The sequence below is a fragment of the Vanacampus margaritifer genome, chromosome 4 (genome assembly GCF_051991255.1).
Source record: "Vanacampus margaritifer isolate UIUO_Vmar chromosome 4, RoL_Vmar_1.0, whole genome shotgun sequence".
Taxonomy (NCBI): domain Eukaryota; kingdom Metazoa; phylum Chordata; class Actinopteri; order Syngnathiformes; family Syngnathidae; genus Vanacampus; species Vanacampus margaritifer.
This window is the reverse complement of record NC_135435.1, coordinates 13,561,691-13,589,047: the sequence shown is the minus strand read 5'-3', so window position 1 is coordinate 13,589,047 and position 27,357 is coordinate 13,561,691. Positions and strand designations below refer to the sequence as shown.

General features: G+C 40.4%; 1 protein-coding gene across 1 annotated transcript in view; it reads left to right on the top strand.

Moving 5' to 3' along the window:
• The first annotated feature begins 3,333 nt into the window (after positions 1-3,333).
• fbn1 (fibrillin 1) overlaps positions 3,334-27,357 on the top strand; it is a 67,380-nt gene continuing 43,356 nt past the window's right edge. Inside the window, exons 1-14 of the mRNA XM_077563597.1 lie at positions 3,334-3,642; positions 3,832-4,089; positions 7,747-7,829; positions 9,150-9,248; positions 9,775-9,870; positions 11,382-11,477; positions 18,979-19,176; positions 21,140-21,265; positions 22,051-22,176; positions 24,751-24,903; positions 24,977-25,204; positions 25,313-25,465; positions 25,549-25,668; positions 26,938-27,063. Of these exons, the coding sequence (XP_077419723.1) occupies positions 3,914-4,089; positions 7,747-7,829; positions 9,150-9,248; positions 9,775-9,870; positions 11,382-11,477; positions 18,979-19,176; positions 21,140-21,265; positions 22,051-22,176; positions 24,751-24,903; positions 24,977-25,204; positions 25,313-25,465; positions 25,549-25,668; positions 26,938-27,063 (1,780 nt within the window). The 5' untranslated portion in view covers positions 3,334-3,642; positions 3,832-3,913. The remainder of the gene's footprint in view (positions 3,643-3,831; positions 4,090-7,746; positions 7,830-9,149; positions 9,249-9,774; positions 9,871-11,381; positions 11,478-18,978; positions 19,177-21,139; positions 21,266-22,050; positions 22,177-24,750; positions 24,904-24,976; positions 25,205-25,312; positions 25,466-25,548; positions 25,669-26,937; positions 27,064-27,357) is intronic.

The following is a 27,357-nucleotide window of genomic DNA, read 5'->3' as shown; positions in this document are numbered from 1 at the left end:
AGTTTGGCAGAATTAAATGTTTAACACTGACACTAATGCAGAGTACTTTCAACACAGTGTTTACCAGTGTACACTATACAGTGTTGGAGTAACACTGGTTAAGTGTGAAAAAAGTAACACTTTGAAAAGTGTCAGATTTACACTCATTGGTGCAGACACATATAAATACTTTTTTAGTGTTAGATTTAACACTGTCAGTGTTAATCTAACACTGGTGATTTTGCTGTGTGTGATGTCATTTTCAGTCATAGTACAAAGGTTTGAATATTCTGGAAGTTCCTAGGAACAGAATATGTAGTGGACTAGGAACATTTCTTGGAATATTTATCAGCGTAAACAAGGCGGGGCAGCTAAATATAGCGTTGCATTGTTAATGGGAACCTCTAAATATTGTACATTTCCAGTCAGTTTTGACACAAACGTCCTCATATTTATTTTCAAATTGTGAACTCTTTTTTTTTTTAATGTCTGACATGAATAAGTGGAATCTTAATCTTTAATCAAAGTTTCATTGCAAGCACTGGATTTTGCAGGTGCAGATCTTTTGCCGCTGTCAAGACACCCTCTGACCTCTGCACGACTTCCGTTCTTTAGGTTTAATATAATTATTCAGTTTATTCTGTCATGATTTCAAAACACACCCATGACAATTCAAATACCAACAGGTGCATGTTTCTGTGTGAAATGTGGTGGGAACACAGACAGTTTCTGGGACTGTTTCAAATTCCCCTATGAACATTGTCCTATATGTATATGCACATACCGGTACATGACTTGGACTCTTTATTTGCCCAAATATTTTCATGTTTATGTATTTGGGTTTGTTTGTTTGTTTGTTTTAAGAAAAGTGATCACATTTCAAGGTGTAAGAATGACATTACGTTTTTTTTTTTTTATTGCTGTCAAATGAGTCAAATTTGACCCGAACACTATGTAAGGCTCAACTGACCCACACTGGATTTACTCTTACAAAGAACATCTAAAGATTTATGACCAGACAGAGCTGCCATCCATATTTTGCGGGAGTGGTCAGGGTGTATTTTTGGGAGGACGGGTGTCAGGGAGTTGCAGGTGTTCAAACAAGCCGTACTGTAAATAAAGTAAATATCACAAATCTTTGAGACATTGATGCGAAAAAGCTGGCAGTTACTTTGCTATCAGAAGCCGCCTGAGCTGACAGCTGGCCGCGTTGAAGCAAACAAAAACTCTTGGCACTAGTGGCGTGATGGAGAGGCCTCGCAGAGGGCAAGACTTTCCAGAATGAGTGAAGGAAACTAGTGCCGTATTGTTGAGACTAAGTTTGGCGTGGTGGGAAGATATCCAAATGGAGGCGGTGCGGCGGATGCGCGCTCCATTTGGGTGTCAAAGAAGAGCAGGTGAGCTTCTTCAAGAAACCTGAGGTGTCTGTATACATATTTTTTTTACCTAAAGAAAAGAGTTGAATCAGTACTTTTATCTGGTGTATCTGTATTTCTATTTAAGTATAGAATGTGTGCACTTTTGTCACCTCTACTCAACTATGATAAGTATTAGGAGCAGAGGAAGCAACATACAAAAAAAAAAGAGAGCAATGATGATGACATGTCAAATCGGTAAAATTACCGAATGAACAATACTGAGCTCTCCAGGAAAAAAAAAAAGGAGTAGAGGAAGCAGCGTCCCAGCAAAATGTTCCTGTTTTTCCCGCCACATGTATTTTGATATTTAATACAGAGCAACGATTTAGTAACGGGATAATCTATATTAAATCAAATTGTGTCATAACAATAGCTAGTTTTTGAATATTTCTAGTACCGTCGCCCCTAATTTGCAGACTGGCATGGGACTTTCGTTTTGAGCTTTTATATTAAATGATCTGAGTTGTCTGCACTGTTTTTATCACTGACATCGAAAGTTCTAATTAAAAACAAAAAAGCACACCAGACAGTAAGAGAGTAGTGTAGTGTGCATGGTATGTGGTCTATACTTAAGTGGTTGCTTCCCCACCATTTTGTTTCATATAAAACCGCCGCAGACTACTACCACAACTCTCATTGGGGATCCTCGTCATTTACCACAATGGAACCCAGAACTCGAAGTTATTGAAGAAATGCACAAAGTGTGATAGTTCTGTAGGTGCAGAAACAAACATGTGGGCAAAAAGAGGAAACGTGGCCAGGATGTGAACAGATCTCAATAACTTTTAGAATGACAGAAAGCTCGAGCACAGCCAGGCGGGCTCTTTATTTGCTGGGTGGGGCCGCAGACATGAAGCCGCGTGTGTGAAAACTATCACTTGCCTGGACCAAATTCCTCAAAACATACTGTACACACACTGCAAATATTAACAGCATATAACTCATTACTTGGGTGAATGGCACGATTATACTGACTTTTACAATGGCCTAGTTCTTCGTCTGCCTCAGCAAACTGTATATGCTTGAAGAGTTTTTGGAAAGCCACATTAGATTATACATAAGCATAATACTATTCAAACAGTATTTTTTTTTACCTACAGTATGCTTTATATTTACCGGACACAGCATTAGGTGCACCTGCACAGTCTCATGAGACACAATTGTGCCTTTACAAACATAATACCGTTATTTTTCTGATACTTACATATTCTACAACAAAAATCATGTATTTTGGTGTGGAATCTAAATAAATATTGCTGCTAGCTCTGGAATGGATTGTTTGCACCTCAACCTTTGTACTTATTTATGTTATTATTTTATATTGTTAGTGTGCCATTGGAATAAATTAGTTTTCTTTATCTGAACCATACTAAGAGTGGTTTCTAATATTTTGGCTACTTTATTTAACTAAGATTAAAATTCAACATATTGGCATTCTATTCTTTTGTTAAGATACATACAAAATAATACAGTTCTTATATTCGATCTCATAAACTGTGGCTTACTTAATTTGCCTTTTATTTTTCATTTAGACATATTGTAAAGATAGAAATTCATTTTTACCTTTTCACTACAGTAATTTCATTTCAGTCTGTGCTTTAAAAAAAAAACAATAAAAAAAAAACGTAAGCACAGGAGTTGAATCTGCGCTTCTATTTTTTTTAACCAGCCGTTTTTGTTGTTGTTGTTGTTGTTGTTGTTTTTTAGTATCTGTACTTCTAATTAAGTACACAGTGTAAGTACTTTTGACACCTCCGTATGTAGACAGTAAGACGGTAAAAACTCCAAACCGAACATCCAGAGCAACTTGCGTGGGTTTTTTGGCACTGACGTTAAGTCTCGCGAGAGCTGAATCTGGGTGGGTGTGGTGGTATGACTCGGGACGAGGGGAGTTTTTTGGGGATGGAGGGGTGGGGGTGAAGTTGAGCAAGGCAAGGGATGAGGAAAGAGCCGAGTAAGGGAGAAAGCCTCAATGACTTTTCAGCCTTCTTCTTCTCCTCCTGCGGAATGCATCAGCTCCTCTAAATGATCTCTCGTGGATCCACACGCAGCTGGATGCGCACGGGCCCACTTCACGCGTGACCGTGCGCATCTATTCACAGGCGCCTTTCGGAAACTTGCACTCAGCTCGCTAAACTTTTTTTAAGCATCATCATCATCATCATCATCATCATCATCATCATCATACCTGCGTATACGAACTCCTCTGCTGGGTGTGAGGCGACTCTCCTCCTTAGGAGACAAGGTAATTAAATATGTACTCTTTTTTTTTTCCACTGCGTGTTTTTGCGATTCCTTAACCAGCTTCAAAATAGGACTAATCACACACCAGATGTTTCATTGAGTGCGATGGAGTTGTTTTGCCCTTAAACGATCCTGTGCCTCTTTCCACCACCCCCCACCCCCCTCCTCTGCTCTCTTATTGTTTTTGCAGCTTTGACTCCAGACTGCACACAAGTTCCACAGTTAGAGGGCTGGACATCTAGTTAAGGACATCGCACACTTGAAGAGTGGATATGCAGGACAGTAAGAGCGGAGGAGGACGGCTCCTGCAGCTGGTTCTGGTGGCCCAGCTGTCCCTCTGCGTCCTGCTCGGAGACGCGGCAGAGGTTCTGGACACCGGAGAGGTCAGAACCACCGACTCCAGAACCAGCAGAGCCAAAAGGAGGGGAGGGACGGACGTGCTCAGAGGGTAATGTGACTATGATAATCCCTCAACCATTAGACCCATATGGGCAGGCTTGATTTTATTTCCCCACTCGCTCTTCAGAATTGCATCTCTCACCATTGCATGCAGGTGTCTTGTATACATTGACCCCCTCTCCAAAATTTGCAGTTTGGTTTTTCAAATGTATTCATTATTTCAAGGGGGGATCCTATCCTGTTATTTGCTGAAAAAATTAAAAGTATATTATGGCATCTTGGTGCCAAGTAGAGGTAGATAAGGTTGCCAAAAAATCAACTTGAGTAAAAGTATTGTTAGTAAAATATGACAAGGAAAAAGTACTACTTGTGTATGTGAAAAGTAACTTTTGAGTAACTTCTGATTCATTTTTAATCAGAGCATGGATGTCAAATAGACCAAAATATAAAATGACATTTTAGAACACTTTACATAAAAACAATAATGAATACAAATTTGGGGGGGAAAAACATGGAAGTGGAGAGTGGTTCGCAAATCCGCCTCAAAGTTTTATGTTCGGCTGTTTGAATCCTATTTCTTCTGACATTCCTAAAGCATATGTTATGTTAATTGAATGCGAATGGTTGATTGCTGACCTGTGCAGGGTGTGACCCTACCTCTTGCTGGGATGGGCTCCAGCGCACCTGCAACCCTAATGAGGATAAGCAAAACTGAGAATAGATGGATAAATTAATGACACAATGAAATTATATTTAGCTTTCTGTTCATACAAAAAGCACAGCAGGCTCACCAGACATCGATTAGATAGAAAACTTCCAACATGTTTTTTTCCCCCCTCCAGTTTGAAGTGGAGTAAAATGTCAACATTTTGAGGCAGACAGAGCTCTATTCTTTTTCGTTATCATGATCTTCACTCAGGTCGTTTTCCACCAGGTTTCATGCAAATGAGTCACATCGACCCGTATGTGGTCATGTGATTGATTGGCTCAATTTGATTGGTCAAATGGAATTCAACTCCCTGATGAACCAAAATTGATCATGCAAGCAATAACAAATACCTGTAGATAAAAACACAAGTAGCAAGCAGAATGTAGAACAATGTAATCAAATAAAAGTAGCATTACATCGTACCAAAAATACTCAAAATAAATGTAAAAAGTATGTGCGTTAAAACTACTATGACAAGTAAATATTTCATTGCAACCCATAGATGCGAAGGAAATATGTAGAAGTGAATTGAGTTGCTTCATTTAAACTGAAATTGTGATTTGCCACCGTTTTATGGCATCTAGGCTATTGGAAACTTTTTGGAGGGAGGTCACGGGTTTGCGCTATTCACTGCTAGCGGAGGAACACTATACACACACACACGCACACACACACACGCACACACACATGCAGAAACACACGTCCTTGGTCCTTTATGATCCCTGAAGGTCAGCGAATATGTGTGTGCATGTTTTAATAATAACAACAATGCACGACTGCCTGAGATGAGTAAGATTGTCCGTGATGGGGAAGTTTGGAGCAAAGCTTAGCAATTAAATACTGGCAAGGAGATCACATTCCTGCTGCCTGCAATAATAAATTACATCCAAACAAAGGAGGCCATTGGTCGTGTGTGGCTGTGGCAGAGAGAAAGAGAGACCAAGAGAGAGACAGAGAAACAACCTAATCCTTTTTCTGGCGCAAAAAAAAAAGAAAAAAAAGTGGCTAAATCACATCTGCAGCTGTACACAGTTCTCTGCCGGAGTGTAAGGGTGGGTTTGCATGCGCAAATGTGTATTTGTGAGAGTATAAAAGCAAACAAGGCAAAAGAAGAAAGCCCCCCAAAAAAGAGACCATCTGTGCGCAGCGATGACAGCAAACAGCTGATGAAGGTCACACAGTAGACAATTTTACATTTTAAGTTCATTTATGCGAACATCTGCGCTCAGGAAGAGGCTGCGTGCAGTGTCACGCTGACTTACCACCCGAAGAATGTTTCTGACATCCACATGATTACCTCATGGTTCTGGTTGGAGTTACATCCGATGACCGGCAGGTCAGCGCGGATTCAAGTCTGACATATGTAGGCCTCGGGCACACCTGTAGGGGGCAGGATGGCTCAGGTATTGACATCAACAGGAAATAATAGCATAGGTGCATCATTAGTCATTTCATTTTATTCATTTCTTTATTTTTACCTCATGCAGCATAGAAGAAGTGGTCTTGACAATATAATAGCATAAAGTGCATCATCAAAACCCTAAAATAAATCAATGAAAACAATGTCATACTCACCTGATATGCAGACAATTGATCAGTTTGGCTAAAGAAACATTCGCATTGCTAATATTCAAGTGGTGCCTTGAGATATGAGTTTAATTCATTCCATGAACATACTCCTAACACAAAACACTCAAATTGCATATCATTTGGTTATTGAAATGAATGGTAAAGTGTCATTACAGTAATCCGTTACAGCCTGCCTGCCTAAAAAAGCACAAAAATGTGTGGTTTTTTTATTAGTAAAAAAAAAAAAAAAACACATTATAATATTGTACTTTATAAAAAACATAGAGTAATAAATGCCACGGACTTCCAACTTCCGGGTTTTACACATCAGCGCCGTTTCCGGCCACTGCTGGCCACGTTCCAACACTCGCACCCCCACCAGTGCGCCACCCCCGCGCCACCCCCAACCGCGCGCTCCCGTTCACGAGGGCGTCTCGGCTATCTGAGATGCTTTGGACACTGAGACAGACTACACACTCGCAGCCTCGCACCCACAACGCGCAACCGAGGGGCACAAAGGCGGAAGCACAAGTACTGGGACGAGGCCCACACGTCGCAAATCGGAAACGGAAACAAAGTTGATGGGTGAAAACTCAGAAGTCGGAAGTCACGCCTCCTCCGTGGCATATACCCCATTCATTTCATTATGTAGCTTGGCCACTGTGAGGCAGTATAATGCTACAGTTATGCAGACACAAACAAAAAATAGTTTTGTGACTACTCCCTAAGATAATAAGATAACTGTAATATTAGTCATTTTTACAAGATATCATATATGTGTGTATTGTTATATATGTCAAATATTTATGTCAAATATTCGTTGTTTAAAGGGTTCAGAAACCGCAACTGTCAATGCTAACCATTAGCTTTCTAGTGATTTACATTATATGTTAGCATTAAACTAAAGGGCAATTCTTAGGCAACATTGTTTGGTTATTTTGAATACACAAGGTGTTATTCTATTTGTTTTGTTTTCAGTTTGACAGTAAACTTCAAGTAGGATTGGTGTTTGAAAAATCTTTTTTTTTTTTAAAGAATTGTTTACTATTTGAAAATTGCTGCTTATTGTGAATTGAATTGAAGTCTGTTCACTGTCACTATACAGGACTTACATCTGAAATGGGATTGAATGGTTTAAAAAATAAAATAAAAACATCTATACAGTCGTACTGGAAGCAGTGCGGCCAAGACAAAGGCTATATGATGAAGAAAATAGCCTATGGAGGAAATGTAAAATGATACAGTGAATCATAGACTTATTTTCAAGTTAATACATCTCTGATGGTGTCAAGCTCATTTGTGTAGAGTCTGTTTAGAATGTGTACATATACATGAGTATATATTAGGATTCCCTTTTTGATAAAAGACTTCATGTTGTATGTCGTCTGACACCTGAATTGTTGAATATGTCATGATTTTTCTCCACAGGCCAAATGTGTGCGGCTCAAGGAACAATGTTTATTGTTGCCCAGGCTGGAAGACTCTAATTGGGGGAAACCAGTGCATTGTCCGTAAGTATAATTAAAATAAAACACATTTACAGACCATATTTGTTTTTTTGACCCCAGAATTTTATTATTAGTCATTGAAAGCATTCAACTCTATCAGAATTGGTTTGTTATCCAACAAAAACAGTGTTGGGCTGGGCATTTGATAAATGGGCCTTTGGTGGGCAGTCGGGATTTACCGAGTTGATCCACCTCTTAATACCACCACAATCATGCGGTACTTAGAGAACCATCAATATCATGTAAAACACAGTGTGTCACATTCATCAACTGGAGCAATTCGGAATCCAATTGATCAAATGATGATTATTGATTACTGATTATAATACGTGAAGATTGAAAAATGCTGACTATTTACATCCTGGAAGCAGTGTGGTCAAGAGAAACGCTATGAAATGAAGCCAACAAACTGTTGGGAACAATTTAACACCATTTCATGGACCAAATATTAGAATTGAGGTTGTAAATGTAGGTCAGTGCATCTGATAAGTGTTTAGGCCACCAGAGAAGGCCTTGTCGCCCCTGAGAGCTCGCCGCTGTACAAATAAGCAAAGAAGGAAGTGTTGTTCCGTAGCTCCAATTACCCACTTATTTGCTTAATTAATTGGACCGGCATTGCTGTGGAGAGTGGATAATGATGTTTATAAAGGAGAGACAAATCCTCTTAATAAAGTTCAAGCAGACAACATGACCTCAAGCGAGTGGAAATTTTTAATTCTGGTTCATTTACACCGGCATTCTTTTGGATTCTTTTAATAGTTTCTGTTCGCATTCTCACCCCCTCCCTCGGTAGACAGGAAGGTCTGAGAGGCCGTAGCCTCATATGATTGCAGTCTGGCGGGCCGGCCGGCTGCCAGGATGCCTGTCACGGCTCTAATGACATTGTTTAGCAGTGGGGTTCAGGGAGTAGGGGTCAGTGGCTGGACTCTACCTGACCAGAGCTGAGGTCAATGCAGCAAAGCCAACTACAGGCTGTGGGAAAGAAAGCCAGGCAGCGAAAAAATAAATAAAAAATAGCCAGCAGCAACTAAAAACATTCACTGGTGCGCTTTTATGGCAAGTCAGAAAAGAAAATGCCTCAGCAACATGTGGCGCTTGCTATAACATGACCGTGATTAGGGTTAAGAAAGATCGGGCCCCATTTGTGCTGGGGCCGCTTTGAGATTTTGAGGGTTGATGAGGTTGAGATCATAGCTACACCCTTTGCAAGTGAAACGCAAAACCTTCAGCAGATGCATCCATTACATTCACTCTCACGCACATTGACAACGTCTTGAAATGAAAAATGTATATTTAAGGTGTGCCACGTTTTTTTTTTTGCAGCCATATGCCGCAGCAGTTGCGGAGATGGTTTCTGCTCCAGGCCCAACATGTGCACCTGCCCCACCGGCCAAGTCGCCACGTCCTGTGGATCCAAATCAGGTGGGTTAATAACACCACCAAACATGTCTTACCTTGACACATTGAATTAATTGTAATGCTTATTTGTACATTTTGCAGTGAAATTAGCCTTTACAGTGAAAGACCCACCAGCGCTGAAGAAAAAAAAAAACATCATTTAGAGAGACACATTAAAAAAAAAAAAATCTTAAACACCATTTTTGTTGGACAAATCCATTATGCTAGTCACATGATGCTCAGACATGAGGTTTTTCAGTCGCACACATCCTCTCATTCGTCTAGGATCAATATCCACTCAATGCCCCATTAATATTTACCTGACCAATCACTCACACAGATAGATAGATAGGTAGATAGAGAAAGAGAGAGTGAGAGAGAGCGAGAGAGAGAGAAAAAGATAGAGAGAGAGACAAAGAGAGAGATAGATAGATAGATACAGTAGATAGATAGATAGATAGATAGATAGATAGATAGATAGATAGATAGATAGATATGTTTTATTTTTATTGTAAGTCAATTTGAAGGTGTTGTGTCATTCTGCTCACAGTCCAGCACTGTAACATCCGATGCATGAACGGGGGCACTTGTGCTGAGGACAACTGCCTCTGTCAGAAAGGCTACGTGGGAAACCACTGTGGTCAACGTAAGTGTTACTGCTTATTTTGCTTGTTTGGCCTTTTTGACCAAATCTCATCAAGACAAGTAACAACATACAGTATATGTACTATAGGCTGAGCTTTCATAGCTCCAAATTTTGTTGTTGTTTTGTTTGTTGCTTTTGGACACAATTCTAAGACAAAACACTCTTCACCTTTCCTAACTTAAGGCACAGTTGTGCAATCTGATGATTTCCAGTAAAAAGCTGCATAAGAATCTCTATTTGTACAAAAATAATCTGTTTTCGCTCAGTTCCAATTGACCTTCAGAAGGTTATTTAGAATAGAATAAAATGAGTCACAATTGTGATTGTAGCATTATTTTAACCCACTGGGAGGCATTAGATTTTAGATTTGATTGCTGCTCCTCTGCCTTTGTCAACACACATTTGTATTTGGAACAAATTCACTTTTCTATGTTTATATAACAGCACCCGAGTTTACAACATGGGCCAATAATAGTATATTCTCCTTCATTTTCCTCAAGTATACCAACGTGTTGAAGTTTTGATGAGACTAGTAGGATACACTGAACTTAATTTGACCTTCTCTAAACTTTTGAAATTCCAACTGTTCTGCGTTTCACTGCTTTTTGCACAACTTGCTATTCTCAAACAAGGAACTGCATGGCAAAATTCACAACAGCTGTTTGAGACATGAATGGACTAATACATTAATTGGTTCAGTTTGAAATTGACGTCATGAGACCAAGACACTTAGAAATTGATTTTGAATTGAATTGCACCATTTATTAGTTAACAGTAATAAGCAACAACAAAATATGATTTGTTTATTTAATAAGCGTACAAAAAATAGCGCAAACAGTGTTATTAGCCGCTGAGGTAGCCATTAGCGCTAACTAGCTTAGTTAACCAGATTTTATTTTTATTTATTTTTTCACTGCGAGTTGGGTGTTTAGTCCACTTCATGTCAAGTCACGTCAAACTATTCTGTCATTTAGTGGGCGCTCCACAATGAGCTAGTCACACAAAGTAGTCCGGAAAAAAAATCAAGCCTATTGACACATGTGTGTTAGCCACGTTAGCATTGTCTGAGTGTCCCATTTGTGTGTCATTGAATCACATGAGCACAAATGGAGGTTTGCTCTCTCTAAGCTTCTTTCATTGCCTTCATCCATCCATCCATCATTATCTGACGACTATTCTCATTTTAAATGTCCATCTTTAGCCTAATGCTAAGTTAACAACCCACCATATTATTAGAAGACCACTGTCTAGGCCAAATTTAAGGTGTAGAACATCTGCGAGACATAATGATATGTACTGTAAAGTTAAAAGTCCCAGTGCTGTTATACTCTGTCATCTCTCATGGAATTGGACTCTTGTCCAATCAGAATGAACTGTTTCATAAGTGGCATGATAGGTTGATCCAGAAATATTCCTAACATCTAGCAAGAAATCCAGCACACAGGGTACTCAAAGGATGAGATAATATATGTTAAGTCAACAAAACTCAACCCTTGTCTGTTTTTGTACAGCGGTATGTGAAAATGGCTGCCTTAATGGAGGAAGGTGTGTGGCTCCCAACAGATGTGTATGCACCTACGGCTTCACCGGTGCGCAGTGCGAGAAAGGTAATGAACGCTACTTTTCTTGCCTACATCCTTCACAACCAAACTGAGAATTGGGGGTTGGGTTCTTTTTTTTTCTGTCAATGAAGGCACCTTTTGATTACTAGTGCCAGCGAAAGAGGTTGGTTGTGCAACCAAAATGTTGACCATCAATTTCCACATCTGCTCTTCAATGAGGCTCTGGGGAATGTAACATCTTTGTTAGTGTTTGCTCTTCGTTAGCACACATCTTCCCATCCTTCTGTGTTTGTGAACGCTCCAAAGTACACAAGCCTGTGCAACGTCTTAAAGTTGAAAGCGTGAGAGTTGACGTTCTCGAGGTCTGCTGCAGTGATGACCAGTAGAGGTCAAAGTGTTGACCTCGTAAAGCTAATATTTGGATTGTCAGCAGAGCTCCTAATTACTATTGTCCCTTTTAACGAGTCCAGACTTCAAGGGCCTCTCAGAGGCGTCTGGTGGACAATTTGTCCTCTGGTTTGCTTCAGGGTTTGCTTCAAGCCTGAAACTATTAACACGCTATCTGCTAGCCTTGATGGGTTAGCAACAGGCCTTATCTGCTGAAACACACTTCGACACACTTGCTTTCTGTTCCTTTCCTGTGTGGAAGCTTGGTGATGTGGGACAATGTTATTATTTCTCAAATGGTGTGGTCTACACACACGGGGGGAGTTGAATTATGGCACAATATATTTAACGTGTGCATCAAATAGTCATTTGTGGCCACAAAACACATAATTCTCCCCCGAAATAAATATGATGCACTCAAATTAGGAATTCATTTTTTGGGTCACAGTTTTGATGTGGTTAGGTTCAGTGACCATTTTGTTTTGTAAGGTTACAGAAATAGTTCAGTAAAGTGGTTTCTTTTTGAACGAACTGGACATTACACCATGAAGTCACACGTTTTTCAGCCAAACCTTGAATGATGATTTAAGCGTTCCTCTGTATTGCTGTAGTTTTTTTTTCTTCTTCTTTTTTTTTAGGAGAGCTCAGTATTGTTCATTCGATTTGACATCATCATTGCTCTCCTTTTTAAAAAAAATAAATAAATAAAAAAAATGTTTTTTTTTTTCTCTTTTTTTAATTTTTAAATTTTTATTATTATTATTTTTTTTTTGTATTGCTGTAGTTTAAAGGGGAAGTATCTCGGTATTTTAAGCCCTTCTACAGTTAACTATAGATACTGTATACTGTATAATGATTAAATCTTACTTTGCGACACCAAGGCAATGTAATTTTTTTTTAGGAAATATTAGGTATTTTGCTGGCTATTTTTCTAACGTGGAAATAAAACGGCTGGTTCAGTATAACCCCGCCTCTCCCCGTGAGGTTGCCGCGCCTCTCGTCCTAAGCCGGCCACCGCCCGCAAAACTCTGGAGAGCTGCACATGCAAGACCGGCCAGCCCTTGCAGCACAACCGCGTCTTCTTTAAATGTGGAAATTGGATGGATGTTCAAGTCTTCAATAAAGATTTGAAACAAAACGGCTCCTTTGCTACAAGAAATCGTAGTGGAGGAGAAAAGGAAAAAAAAACAACTGAGTGGGACACAAACATGTGACCTTTAGCTTACAGCGTGAGCGCGCTAACCACTGCACCATTCATTCAGTGCAGAAACATAAGTGTCACGGGGAATTTAATTGTTATTGCACTTTGGCATTGGCAAATGTGAAGGATAATTGATTGCTTTGAGTTTGAATTCATTTTACAGATACAGGCTACTTTTATCGCTATTCCATGAATATGAAGGTCTCAGAGAAAGTGGGCGTGTTTTTAGTCCGCATAGGCGTTGCGGGGGTGGGTGCGCACCTAATGACATCATAGAGTGAGCACCTACTTGTTTTCTTGGGTTGGGAGAGTCTGGTTTCCGCCCACTAGCACACCTGATTCGTATAATCAGCTCATCGGCATGCCTGATGAACGATCCTGATCTTTAGTATCAGGTGTGTTGGTAGGCGGAAACATCTAAAACCTGTAGGACTCCGGCCCTCGAGGACCCGAAATGGTGAACCCTGACCTAGAATTACTCATAAAGGGGCGAGCTAAAAGCTTTAAAAAGTTGATTTTTCACGTTACGGTCCATTTATATGTGTTGCTATAGTGTCAGTCGAAAAGAAGATGCTGATATAATTAGCCTTTGGAAGGGTTGTGCTGACATTTTGTCAAATTTTATAGACTAAACATGAATCCCAATGTGACGTATCCATAATTATATTTCCAAGGAGTTGATGTTATGTTTTGTCTTCACTGAGACTAAAACAGGCCAATAGATGTGTTTGCGATTTGGCGACATTTAAGTCACTTTCAAAGGCATTTCCTTGACGACAGAATGAATGAAGTACAAATGTACAGTCAACCTTGGACACATTTAGCCCGACACAATTTGCATGCTTGAAACAGAGCTGTGTGCCATTACAACTACTGTAGATCGTATCCCACAACCCCACACATGTGACCTGACCAGACCAGAAGTTGGGATGTCAAAAAAAGTTTCTCCTCCAATGTGAACATTTCTGCTTTTTGACCGTCCAGCCACAGTAGCAGGCACGACTCAGTCGCCCAAAAATTCACACTGATTCGTTAATATTTTCTTTGTTGCTCCGAAATGTGATTTAGGCTGGAATGTGACGTCGGCCAGAGCTGTCGTCCATTAGGCTGATGATCGCTTGCACTCATCTGGTGACATCAAGCATTTCCAAGCATTTGCGTTAACTTTGGGTCGGTGGTGACAGTTTGATCTTAAATGAGGCGGTACGTGAGGCACGCAAAGTCCTTCAATGCCTCACTGGATTGCTTCTATCTGTTCCAGCGCAGTGCAAACATCAATGGAAAGATAACCCCAATTTTGTCGTGTTTTGTGTCGATCTTTGTGTGTTTTGTTGAAAGTCATCATTTGGTGAACACACATATGAGACCCAATACAAAAGTTGTACCAACAAGTCTGCCTTTATAAATATCACAAATAAGTACTTTATGTCTGAGATAGCTAATTCCACTCACAGGCATTAATCTCCAAAATGAGCTAACCCGAAACCTGAAAAAGAAATTTTGGGTGCGAGTCTGAGCTCTAAATTTGACATATTTGTTATTTTTTTCCTTCTTCATGACTGGTGCAATTTATATTCAGGAATGATTTATAGTCCAAAAAATACAGTCATAACATATTTACAAAATTGTGAGAGATAATGTAAGTTAGGTTGCCAAAATATTATGTACCACGGTAATAATAATAATAATGCATCAGATTTATGTAGCGCTTTTCTTTCTAGACACTCAAAGATGCATTATTCATGTATTCACACAGTGGTAAGCTAGTTAAGTAGCCACAGCTGCCCTGGGGTAAGCTGACGGAAGCGTGGCTGCCAGTGTGCACCTACGGCCCCTCCCACCACCATCCAAACATTCATACCTTCCACACACCAGTGTTGCGTAGCACTGGAGGCAATGTGCGTGAAGTGCCTTGCCCAAGGACACAACGACACATGACTTGGGCAGAGCGGGGACCGAACCGCCAACCTTTCGGTTACTGAACGACCGTCTGTACACCCTGAGCCACGGCCGCCGCTAAGGATGTGTAGGCGTAGTCATTGACAAAGAGTGGCTGCAGAATAGCTGCTCAAATGTTTTTGTGTGATTTGGAAATGATCCAAGGAAATTTTTGGACCCACTTCCTGCCTGGCAAGATTGTTGTTGTGCATACAACACACACATCCTCGGGGAGGCAGATACTGCATTTGTATTGTGTTCAAAATATCTGGACTTTTGCAGACATGAATTGGCTGGCCTTGAGTTTGAAATAAACCTTCCACTTTGTACATGTTTACCAAAAGCGTTGTGAGAGTGTGTGAACAATTTTCCAAATAGTTTGGGAATGATTTTCCGAAAGTAGAGCAGTGAAACAAAGAGAGCGACATTCTTGTGAGTTTTGGTCTGTTTTGAGATCATCGTTGGCTAGACTATAGATGAGCCGAGCGGGCCGGGACTCTGACTGTGTGTGTGTGCGTGTGTTTGCGTGCGTGTGTGAACACGTGCAAGCACTCCCAGCTGAACAGGCCATGGGTGGATCCCCCACCCCAGCTGCACAAGCTTCATGGAGAGCGGGGACAGATGAAATGACACCACCAATTTCCCCCTCCAACTTTCAGCCTCTCCCTGTTTATCTAAACTCCACACTAATATTGGACTGTAATTCACAACTTCACTTTTTGTGCTTTGTTACTGTCCCAGCAAAATCTAACCCCTCGCCCCCCCCCCCCCAAAACAGATATTGTACAAAATGGATTACATAGGTAATATGCAGTAAAAACCTAATACTGAGATATTTTGTTCAGTTCTTCAGACATGCTAAAACTAGCCATAGCTACTCCAAATTATATATATATATAAACAGTATATGTATATATTTATATTAGGGGTGTGAATTGGCTAGTACCTGGTGATTCGATCCGTATCACGATTCATAGGTCACGATTTGATTCGATACTGATTAATCCCGATTTAAATCTATAAATTGCTGACTTTTTTCCCTCAAATTTAGAAAATACTAATCAGTAAACTTGTACATGTACACTGTAAGATTTATATGAAAATGTATTTATTTATCTGAAAATTCCGGCTTATAACTGAGCCACTGCATTTAACAAACAGGTTGCAGCCTGTTTCATGTTTGAACAGCACTGAAATAAAATATTAAGGCTTAATGTTCCATTAATGTAACATTCTTCCATGCTTAATGTCCTAACCCTAAGTAAGACGTTTTGTTGAATATTCCCATAAAAAATTGTTTAAAAATCGATTCGGCCGCATAGCGAATCGATTCGAGAATTGCGCGCTGTAATATTGCGATATATTGCCCAATCGATTTTTTTTCTAACACCCCTAATATATATATATATATATCCACATATATATATATATATATATATATATATATATATATATATATATATATATATATACATATTGGGTTACAATAATATGAAAGATAAATTAGGCTGAGCAAGTGATTAACTACAATTATTATTATTATTATTATTTATCTATTTATTTATTTTGAAAACTATTCAAGTGGTGTCAATAACTTTTTGTTATTTTCAAATAGCCCATGAATGTCAAATAGACCAAAAATATGATTGTAATATGCAAATCGATATACCGTATTGCTCAACAATATGACTTAAAAACAATATAAGATAAGTTAATGTCAGCCACAACAAATCGCCTGAGGTAAATACAGATGTTAGCCATGTTTCACATAATGCATCACTTCGAAAACTTTGCTTCTGCGTATGGCCGTAAAGTACGGTTGTATAATATATATATATATATATATATATATATATATATATATATATATATATATATATATATATATATATATATATAGTCTCCTTAACAGAAATACCCCAATAAAAAGTATGTTGCACTAAGACTACTCTGACAAGTTCAATTCATCCCCAAAAGTTACTCAAGTGAATGTAACCAAGTCAATGTAAAATGACCCAACTCTGTTTTCCACACAGTTGTTGTTTGTAAAGCATTTACAACAAGTAAACAAGTAATACTTGTACATGTATTGTTAGTTTCCTCTTGCGCTTGGGAGGAGGCGGTCGTTAAACAATGGCAAGCGTTCGTCTGCAATGGCGACCGAGCGTGAGGGCGGGACGAAGGGAGGGAGAAGGAGTGATGACCCAGTTCTGGTTCACACAGAGTTGCCGCCAGAGGCAGAGACACTGCGGAGGCTGGGGTGCACGTGACGGGCCTGCATGGGCCGGGCCGGGCCCCGGTCCACACGGGGAACGCACAATGTCCCGTTTGTTTGAAACAACTTGTCTCCGTCTTTTCTCTCGCTGTCTGTTGTCTGCTGTGAAATGTGGAAAAGATTTTTTTTAGATTCTTCACTGTATAGCGGGACGAGTTCCCCGTCGGCATCTAACAAGCTAATAAGATTCGTTGACACGGTCCAATCCAAAGGAGGTTTTTGGGGAGAGAGTGATGTGTGTGGATAAATGAACTCACTCTTTGGGATTAAGGGAACGAGCCTTTCAACACAATTTGTAGGGGAGGAGGGATAAAGAATGTTGTGCTCATATTTAATGAAAGCTATTTAGCGTTAGTTAGTGTGGTAGAAATCACCTACTGGGATCCATAAACATGCGTTGTCAGTCAGTCTGCAGCCTTTGGGAATCGCTCTTGGCTATTCCTTAAAGTGTAACGAGGATAAATAAAGCTGATTTTATTAGATTTTACGAGCTTTTTGGCTCATGTATCTTTTGATGTCAAACCCAATTGTTTTCAACCTACAATGAAAATAAAATAGCTTGTCTCACTGCGTCAATATTTTTTATATTTGATTGTTAATAGACAACCACACCACTATTTTGCATTTTCCAGACTCCTGCCATCACGGCTCACCTGTTTTCTGGGTTTAGTCATGTGACGTTCGCAAGCTGAGCCCTAAAGGTACCGTGATGTCATTTTCAGTCAACAGCAAGTGGTAGTTCATGACAAAATGGTCGCCCCCTGGGATGGATAAAAACGGTTGGATTATTCTGCATAATTATAATTAGGGCTGGGTATCGATTCAAGTTTTCTCAATCGATTTGATTTCCATTCACAAGAGTTCAGTTCGATTCAATTTTGATTTTTTTCCCGATTCAATTCGATTCACTTAATTCAATTTGCTATCGATTAATTATGGAAGATCAATTCTTCTTAAATAACAAGGAAAGGATTTTTAAACAAAACTCCACAAACATACAGTTCAAAATTTTGCAGATGCAGTCACTAGTTAAATGAATAAAATTTAAATTAGTTACATTTATTTACTAATGAAAATAACACGTGTTATAATCACTTAAGTGTCACGCAAATATTGACATCAGCATGGATGAGATGAAAATGTTCAAAAATCAATAATTGCAACTATAAATTAAAAAAATTATGAATTGTCATAAAAAGCAATAAGTCAGGTCTTTCATAAATGTAAGAAAAATACTTTTAAATTCACGTAAACAGTACATTTCAAGAAAACGGTAAGATACAGCAAAATTTGGCCTTTTAAATTCTATTTTGTCGTTAATCTATGGGAAAAATTACAGTAATCGATTCATGGTTTTATGAATCAATATCATGCTCGAAAAGGAAAATCGATTCAATATCGATCATTCGATTTTTTTTTTTAAACCCAACCCTAATTATAATAATAATTGTTGAGACTAGTGGGGTCACACATGTTTTAATATCATGACATGATTAATGGAAATTTACCAGAAATGTTCTACTTCTTTGCGACCCTAATGCAGAACTAGACCAAAGAGTGGAGCAAGTAATTCAATGAATTGACTCTTACAGTCTGTGTGCATTGAACGCAGCGTGGCTTTGACCTGCCAAATTGAGCTCCAGTGCAAAAAGCTTGCTGTGTAACCGAGAGCCATTCCAGTTGTATTCTCGTTTTCCGCCATAGAACACAATTTGCAATCACTCCTGTTCTGCCTTCCTTCACAGACTATCGGACCGGCCCATGCTTCGCCTCAGTGAACAAACAGATGTGTCAAGGCCAGCTCACCGGCATCGTGTGCACAAAAACTCTGTGCTGTGCCACGGTGGGACGGGCATGGGGTCACCCGTGCGAAATGTGCCCGGCCCAGCCTCACCCATGCCGGAGAGGCTTCATCCAAAACCACCGCACAGGAGCATGCCAAGGTAAAGTCTGTGCTTAAATCTCTCTTTCTGTGTTGGCGCTTTGTTTCGGCTTTGGAAGAAAAGTTCCTGACGCTTTCACCGTCTCTTATTACCCTTCTCGTCCACCTTCACCGTCTCCTTCTGTCACCCCTCATCTCGACCCACCTTCCCCTCTGCAGAGGATTAGTTCTAATTGGGTTAAATTGGGGTGGGTGGCAATGCCTCCCACATGTGTATGGAATGCCCGCAGCCACCCGCTGCGCTGAGACTGTCAGAGTCAGTAACACGGGTCAGTGGCGGCGCCGTGTGGGAGAGCTCATTTCTGGAAAGGCGTCTCTTGGGCCGGCTGCCTCCGCCAGACCCAACAACATCGCAACCTCCGCAGGAGATGGGCGCCTGCGCCAGGACCCAACTTGGAGTACGCTCGGGCGGCATCAGGTCCCAAATTCTTGGGGCGGTTTCACCTTCAAGCCTGCAGTGAAGTCGGTCAAATCAGAACAGTTATACGCTATTAATTAAGGGTGACAATCTCAGAAGCCTGTTTGCTCCCATTGCATTCCATGAAATTGTATTCCATCACTTTACACTTTCACACTCTAATGAGATCGTGTGGAAGACGTCGTCGGGTCGAGGCAAGATGAAAAGGCGCTTCCTTTCCAACAGAGAAAAAGACAGCACTGTGTAAAATGAACTTGATTCCGCTTTTCTTAGCCGATGATGTTGACAGCGAGTATAGTTGACGTACGAGTACAGCCTGGTGCAACAATAACAAGTTACGGGCAATAACTGCCCCCTTTCGTAAAAAGTTGGTCAGGATAATCGCTAAATTGGCTTCAAGGCTCCTTTCCTAATCATTTTTAGGATCTGAACCTTTTCCTTAAGTACTTCTGTGTCATCTCGCTAGGAACAGAAAGGAAATTTCCAACACAAAAAGAGGCCAAGTGTCTCTGTGTCTACCATTTGTTTAACCGACTTGGCTTCAGTGTGTGTGTGTGTGTGTGTGTTCGCCCAGTGGGAAACGTTTTTCTTCGTTTCTTTATCACGCTGAAGAGACCAAACTTGACTGAACAAACCCTCTTAGCCTTTTTGTATCTGTGTCATTCTCCTTTTTTTTCTGACTGGAGAGTAGTGAGAGACGATTTTTATACCGATTATTAGTAATCAAGGAGGCCGATAATCGATATTTCAAGCCAATATTCATTATGCAGTAAAAAAAAATAAAAAAATAAATAAAATAAATATATATATATATATATATATAGCATAAAAAAAAAAAACACTTTCAACACTTCGAAGGTTTTTCTTTTAATTTTAAACATATAAAGAAAAGACAGCTTTGTTTAAAAATTATAACAAACATGGCAGGGAGTTGTCAGGGTCATCAGAATGTTAAGCTAAATTAAAAACTAAGCAAGTAAATAGTTAGTAAAGTTCTCTACTGTAAATAAAAATAAATTATAAATTTCAACAAATTTCTTTTTTTTTTAAATAAAATTTTAAAAAAATACAACGTGTAGGCTCTTCCCAGTGTCAGCATCATCTTCTATAAAGTGGAACTTTAAATAATACATAAATGAAAAGTAACCTCAGCAACAAACGCATGCGAATGCAGCTGGGTTTTTGTCAGGGTTTGTAAAAGCTTTCAAAAGATCTTTCTAGACAGTCAAAAATTGTCTGAACAATTTCTTTTGGACAATTATAAACTGTCTGTGAACACTGAACATCTTACAAATATTGATGAAAATGCAAAATTTGCTACTTTTGCAAGAATTTACCGCTCAGTGAGATACCAGCTGTATCGGCCTTTAGATTTTAAAAAAGGCCGATGCTGAGATTTTTCAAAATGCCAAACAATAATATCGGCCCGGCCGGTAATCGGTCTATCCCTACTGGAAAAGAATCTGTGTAGCTATATTGTGTGAACTATATTTTTAGCCTTCATGCAGCAACCATCATTAATGATAAATATGTTGTGCTCTTACAGATGTGGATGAGTGCCAGGCAATCCCTGGCCTCTGTCAGGGAGGAAACTGTATCAACACAGTCGGGTCCTTTGAATGTAAATGTCCAGCTGGGCACAAATTCAATGAGATTTCACAGAAATGCGAAGGTAAGACTTTGAAATCAAATGACAGAGTCCTGTCCTTTTATTTATTTTTTCCCCTATTTATTTTTTTTCTTAAGCTCAGTATTGTTCATTCGGTAATTTTACCGATTTGACATGTCATCATCATTGCTCCCTTTTTTTTCTATTTTTTCTTCTTTTTTAAAATGTATTTTTATTTTGTATGGTCTCTTGCTTTTCTTTGAAACAGAATTTATTGTAACTCTGAATGGGCTTGATTTTTATTTTATTTTTTTTTGCCATCGGTGAAGCTGAACCATCTGAATATTACATCCACATGTAGTTTGGAAGACATTTCACTCTGGGCTCGAGTGCTAAATCGTTTTGTGTCATGGATAACCACCGCAGTAGAAGTCTCGGTGACTCTACAGCTCCTCAACTGAAGAGCAGTAGTGTGCGGGTGAAAAATTGGGGCTCATTAAAACATGAATATGACAAATTCCAGACCAACTTTAACTCCAGACTGGAATCGAGGGAAACACGTTGAGCAGTTTGTGGTATTCATGTAAAATAGAGTATGCTCAATTTTATGGCTGAAAATAATTGCTGGAAAATGTCTGGACAGTGTAAAAAAAAAAAAGTGTTAAACAGTTGTGTGTCATTGTATGATGTGTCTGGTGATGTGCCCGAGTATTCAATGTCCTTATGATATGCTTGGGTCACAAATTGAAGTTTCCTTTTGAATCCCTTTCATGGATGGTTGTGATGACATTCCAGTTTATATCTGAAACAAACAAGCAGAAAAACGATCACTCCTCTCCTCTGCTTAGATCTCGACGAGTGTTCCAACATTCCGGGCGTCTGCGGGGTCGGCGAATGCTCAAATACTGCCGGCAGCTTCTTCTGCAAGTGTCCACAGGGATACTACGTCTCCGTGGATGGCTCCAGGTGTATAGGTGAGTCCGTTTGTCAGGCCTAGCTGTCATTGGCTAGTCGTGTTTTTCTGGCTAAACCAGAAATGTCAAGAAAAACAACTTGAGGGAATCATTTTTGTCTCCATGACATCTCTCTTGTTCTCTTTGTTTTTGCTTGCGAAAGAAAGTTGGATCAAGCTTCCAGCTGGTAGAATTTAGGTCAACTGTTTGTTTCTAGCTCCTCAACAATGAGCTGCCTTGTAAGTTTTGGGGCACACCCAACAATCAATTAATTATTCAACAATAAATCAATCTTTCAATTTTTTTTTATCTACCCAAGACATGCTGTGCACAATTTTGTGCTTTCAACTCTGCTGGGAAAGTTTGAGGAAATGCCCTGTAATGCCCCAGTGCATCTTGTACTGTATAAAGTCTTCCCAGATGACTGGAACCTTTTTAACTGCTCTTGCAGCTGCAATAGCTTCACATTTTCTTTGAGATACCAGTTGTTGTTGTTTTTTAATAGCAGGGCGGCAAGAAATACAATATATTGTGCTTTTAAAGAGGATAGTACACATTGTAGTTGACAGATTCCATACAAGCAAGTGGTTTGCACATCTGCCTCACAGTTCTGAGGTTTTGGGTTTGCATTCAGACTCTGGGCTCTGGGAATTTGCATTTTCTCAATCTCTCCATTTTGACTTGGGTTTTCTTTCTCATTCCTCCCACATTCCCAAAAATGGTCATTGAAGGCTAAATTGTCTGTAAGGCGTTAATGTGAGGATGAATGCTTGTATGAATCTCCGAGTGTGGTAAACAGGCTTCTGCTGAGTAAGAATCACTAACTTAAATACAAACAGAATACATTTAAATTACAATCAAATGTATTAGAACAACCAGTTCATGATTACTGGTACTGCCCGAAGCCGACTGGGATAGGCTCCAGCACCCCCTGACTTGTGAGAAGTTGTTAAGAAAATGGATGGATGGATGGATTAGAACAGTGGTTCTTTGTGTCCGATTGAACCCCAAAGAAGGAAAGAAAGAAAGAAAGAAAGAAAGAAAGAGAAAGAGAAAGAGAAAGAGAAAGAGAAAGAAAGAAAGAAATTGGTCAAACAAATACGCGCAATGTGAATTCACTCATATAACAAAATTTATGGTGTTCCACAGGGTTCAATTCTGTGTCCTCTGCTGTTTTCATTGTATCTGCTGCCCCTGGGTTCCATCTTAAGAAAACACGCTGTGGTTGTTTAAAAGTGCTCTATAAATATAGAGTTGAGTTGAGTGAAGGGAGTGAGCGTCCTAAGTTGAGCAATTCTGTTTCTGTCACGGTCCGGCCACGGTGCGGAGTTGAGTCTGTCGTCGTGTGGAGTAGAGAACCCAAAATGCAGGGAGGCAGGAGAACCACGGCAGGAGTGCGGGTTAGACTGTTGTATTTTTATTGTATAAAATCAAAATGACAGAACGAACTCCGGGGGTGACCGTGACAAGCGGCAATGATCCCACGCCGACTGATCACCACCCGGGAATTAAATACACCCACACTAATTAGGGAACTAGCCACACCTGGGGCCAGGCACAAGTGGCTGAGGGCCCGGATTGGTTAACCCGCGGAAGGGCGGGAACCCACTCAGGGCCCTCAACCAAAGCCAGATCTTCCCAGACATGACAGGTTCAGCACAACTAGCAAAACCGACAGAACGCTTCCCTAAGTTGCATGGAGATGCGAAGAACATAGCACAGGGGTGGCCAAGTTCGGTCCTCGAGGGCCACTATCCAGCCTGTCTTCCATGCCTCCCTGCTTCAGCGCAGCTGAATCTAATGATTAGCTCATCAGCAAGCTTTGCAGAAGCCTGATAACGATCCTGATCATGAATCAGGTGTGTTAGTGGAGAGAAACAGGCAGGATAGTGTCTCTCGAGGACCGAACTTGGCCACGCCTGATTTAGCGCTTTCTGAATTCAAGGTGAAGAGAGCAATTTTTGACGAAAAGGCTACTTTTGCTGTTCATTTTGGCACAATTACAGTTCATTTGTATTTATCGTTTAAGAACTGTTTGTTTTTAAACATTTATTTAGGTGCAATTTCTATGTAACATAATATGTGTATTACATTTCATAGATATACTTAGTGTACAACAACCATTAACGAAATCTGTCAAGTTCAGCTCACTTTTTTTTCACTCATCCAGGAATTTGAGTCCCAAAAATTCCCACATACACCAACATATAGTATGCAAACAGACATTCACGCGACTCCCCCATGAGGGGATGTTTTGTGGAGGGAATGTCTGAGGCTTTTTCTCGTCAAACATTCCGGTTTGATTCCTACGTTTGCCTGGAGGATCGAGCACATGTTTCTCAGTCAAACCTCACCACATGAAGACTCTGTTGGGTCTGAGTGTGAAAGAAAAAAATGATATATTTGTGTTAACTAGAACCTTAGTGTTAGTCATGCGGATCTCCAGTGCCAGGAACTGTTGACAGTGGACTCCATCTCGCGAATGACGGAAAATGTGAATCATTTTTCAGATTTTTGCCTGTTTCCTCACCATGCTGACGACACATGGCGTGTCCCATCGCTCCCATTGATTTTGCGCCATGTGGTTTCCCACAGATGCTCGTGGCGGTTTCTGTTTCGCGAGCCTGCTGAACGGGCGCTGTGCCAACCAAAATTCACAGCTGCTGACCAAAATGCAGTGCTGCTGCGATAGCGGGCGATGCTGGTCCGATGGCTCCACTCCGGAAATGTGCCCCATTCGCGGAGCAGGTCGGATTAATCACAAAAATGTCTCCCTGTCATGTGTCCTGATGCTAAGACATTTATTTTCATCTCACTTTAGATGAGTACCAAAAACTTTGCATCCAGTTACCCGATATTAACGGTGGGGGACCCTTCCCTGGACCGGGGAGCCCTGACTTCGTCTACCCACATATCCCGGGCCGTACTCCTGGTCAGGGTCCAGGACCAGGACCAGGACCAGGACCAGGACCAGGACCAGGACAAGGACCGGATCGACCGCCAGGTCAAGGCGAGATTCCAGGACAGCTACCATTACAGCCTCCACCAGGTACACTGCACTAAAACCTTTTTGCTTTGTCAGCAATGACCGTCATAATCAGCCGCCGCCATCTAACGGGACATATTGAAGGAATGACTACTTTGCACTTTCTGTCAGGTCCAGTCATCATCCAAACCCAAAATATCACCAACATTTGCCAGGCATATCGCAACCTCTGTCCGAACGGTCGATGCATCCCCCTGCCGGGTGTTAATTACCGCTGTGAGTGCAACATGGGTTTCACGTTGGACAGGAGAAACGTGTGCGTCGGTAAGTCAGACAGTGTGTCGGTTCTTCTACTGGAGAGAAGAAACACGATGGTGACGATGTTTAATGAGATGTTTACCATGCAGATGAGGATGAATGTGAGAGAAGCCCTTGCGTGCACGGCGAGTGTGTGAACACCCCCGGGTCCTACATGTGTCGATGTCCCGTGGGATTCCAGTCCACAGCAACCAAGACAGAGTGCCGAGGTGACTGACACACATAAACATACATTCAGGATCAGCTCTCTCACATGCAGAATTGAAATGCTCTTGCACTCACAACTGGGATGCTCTCACATAACTACTGAAATGGTTTTCTTTCTAACTACTGAAATACTCTAATACACAAAATTAAACCACTGACACAAACCATCGACTAGTAAAGCACTCTCACACTACTGAAACACTCTCACACACTGTTTTTTTTTGTACTAACATTCAGTCGTAACTACTGAAACACATTTATACAAACTACTGAAATACTCTCACTAGCGCTACTAAAACATCATCATTTACACTACTAAAATACTCTCATATAAACTCCTGAGCTTATTTCTCTCTCACACCTGTATCACCCTTTCACACACTACTGAAACACTCTCACATTAACGTCAGATTTTGTTTTTACTCTCACACAACTGAAATGCTCTCACACTTACCACTGAAACACTCTTAACACACATCACTCTATTTCTCTCTCTCACACAACTGTAATTCTCATCCATACTTAATGAATAGTTCTTACTCGCACTGCTGAAACACACAACACTCTCACACAACAAACCTGAAATGATCTTGCCATACTGGATTTTTTTTTTTTTACTCACACAATCTCACACATACTACCAAATAATTTTTTAGTGACTACTGAAATGCACTCATTCACTACTGAACAATACAATACTTAATTTTTTCACTCGCACACACTACAGAAACACTCTCATACACACAACTCATACAACTGAAACTACTGTTTATTTTAGTACTGTTTAGGAGTTTATTTTAGCATGATGTGTATGAGGATTTCAGTGGTGGGTGTGAGCACATTTCAGTTGCATTTGAGATGTAATCTGAATTAATAATCAGTAATCTGAACACACACATATGCACACACACACACTCACACGTCTTTGTATCACTGTGGGAACATCTCATTGACATGATGCATTTCCTAGCCCCTTCCCCTAACCCCAACCATCAAAAATGATTGCCCACCCCATTCCTCAACCATAACCCAATTCAAACCTAAACTCTAAAACCAATTCTTGACTCTCAAAAAGAGGTCTGAACTTGTGGACACCACCAAAAGGTCCCCACAATGGTAGTTAAACCTGGAAAAACATGCGGGTATGGGCCCCACAATGTCGCAACGACAAAGGCACACACACACATACACACCAGGACACAAATACATGTACATACAGACAAATGGCCACCTTAGAATGTACTGTACGTGATGACAGCGTTGTTTTTCAGACCTGGACGAGTGTGTCGCCAATGGTCGTATCTGCAACAATGGTCGCTGTGTGAACACACAGGGCAGCTTCCACTGTGTTTGCAACGCTGGCTTTGAGATCTCAACTGATGGCAAAAACTGTCAAGGTCAGTCAACAGCACATCGGCATTTATGGAGTGCAAATGTCTGGAAAATATTTTTTGGGCATTGAAGTCAGGATAGTCCTCTCTAATGAACAATGCTTCTCTTTGGCTATTGGAGGTGTTTAAAGGCCATTTAGTGCTATACTGAGCAACTGCTTATGCAAGGATGTTGTCTGTTTTGGCTCATCAGCTGCTGAATATTATATTTAATGTCTTTTCCGATGCTTTTCCAGAATTACAGTATTTCCCAAGTTGCAGTCACCAATTTGTTGTCGTTGATTTAGATTAAAGACAAAT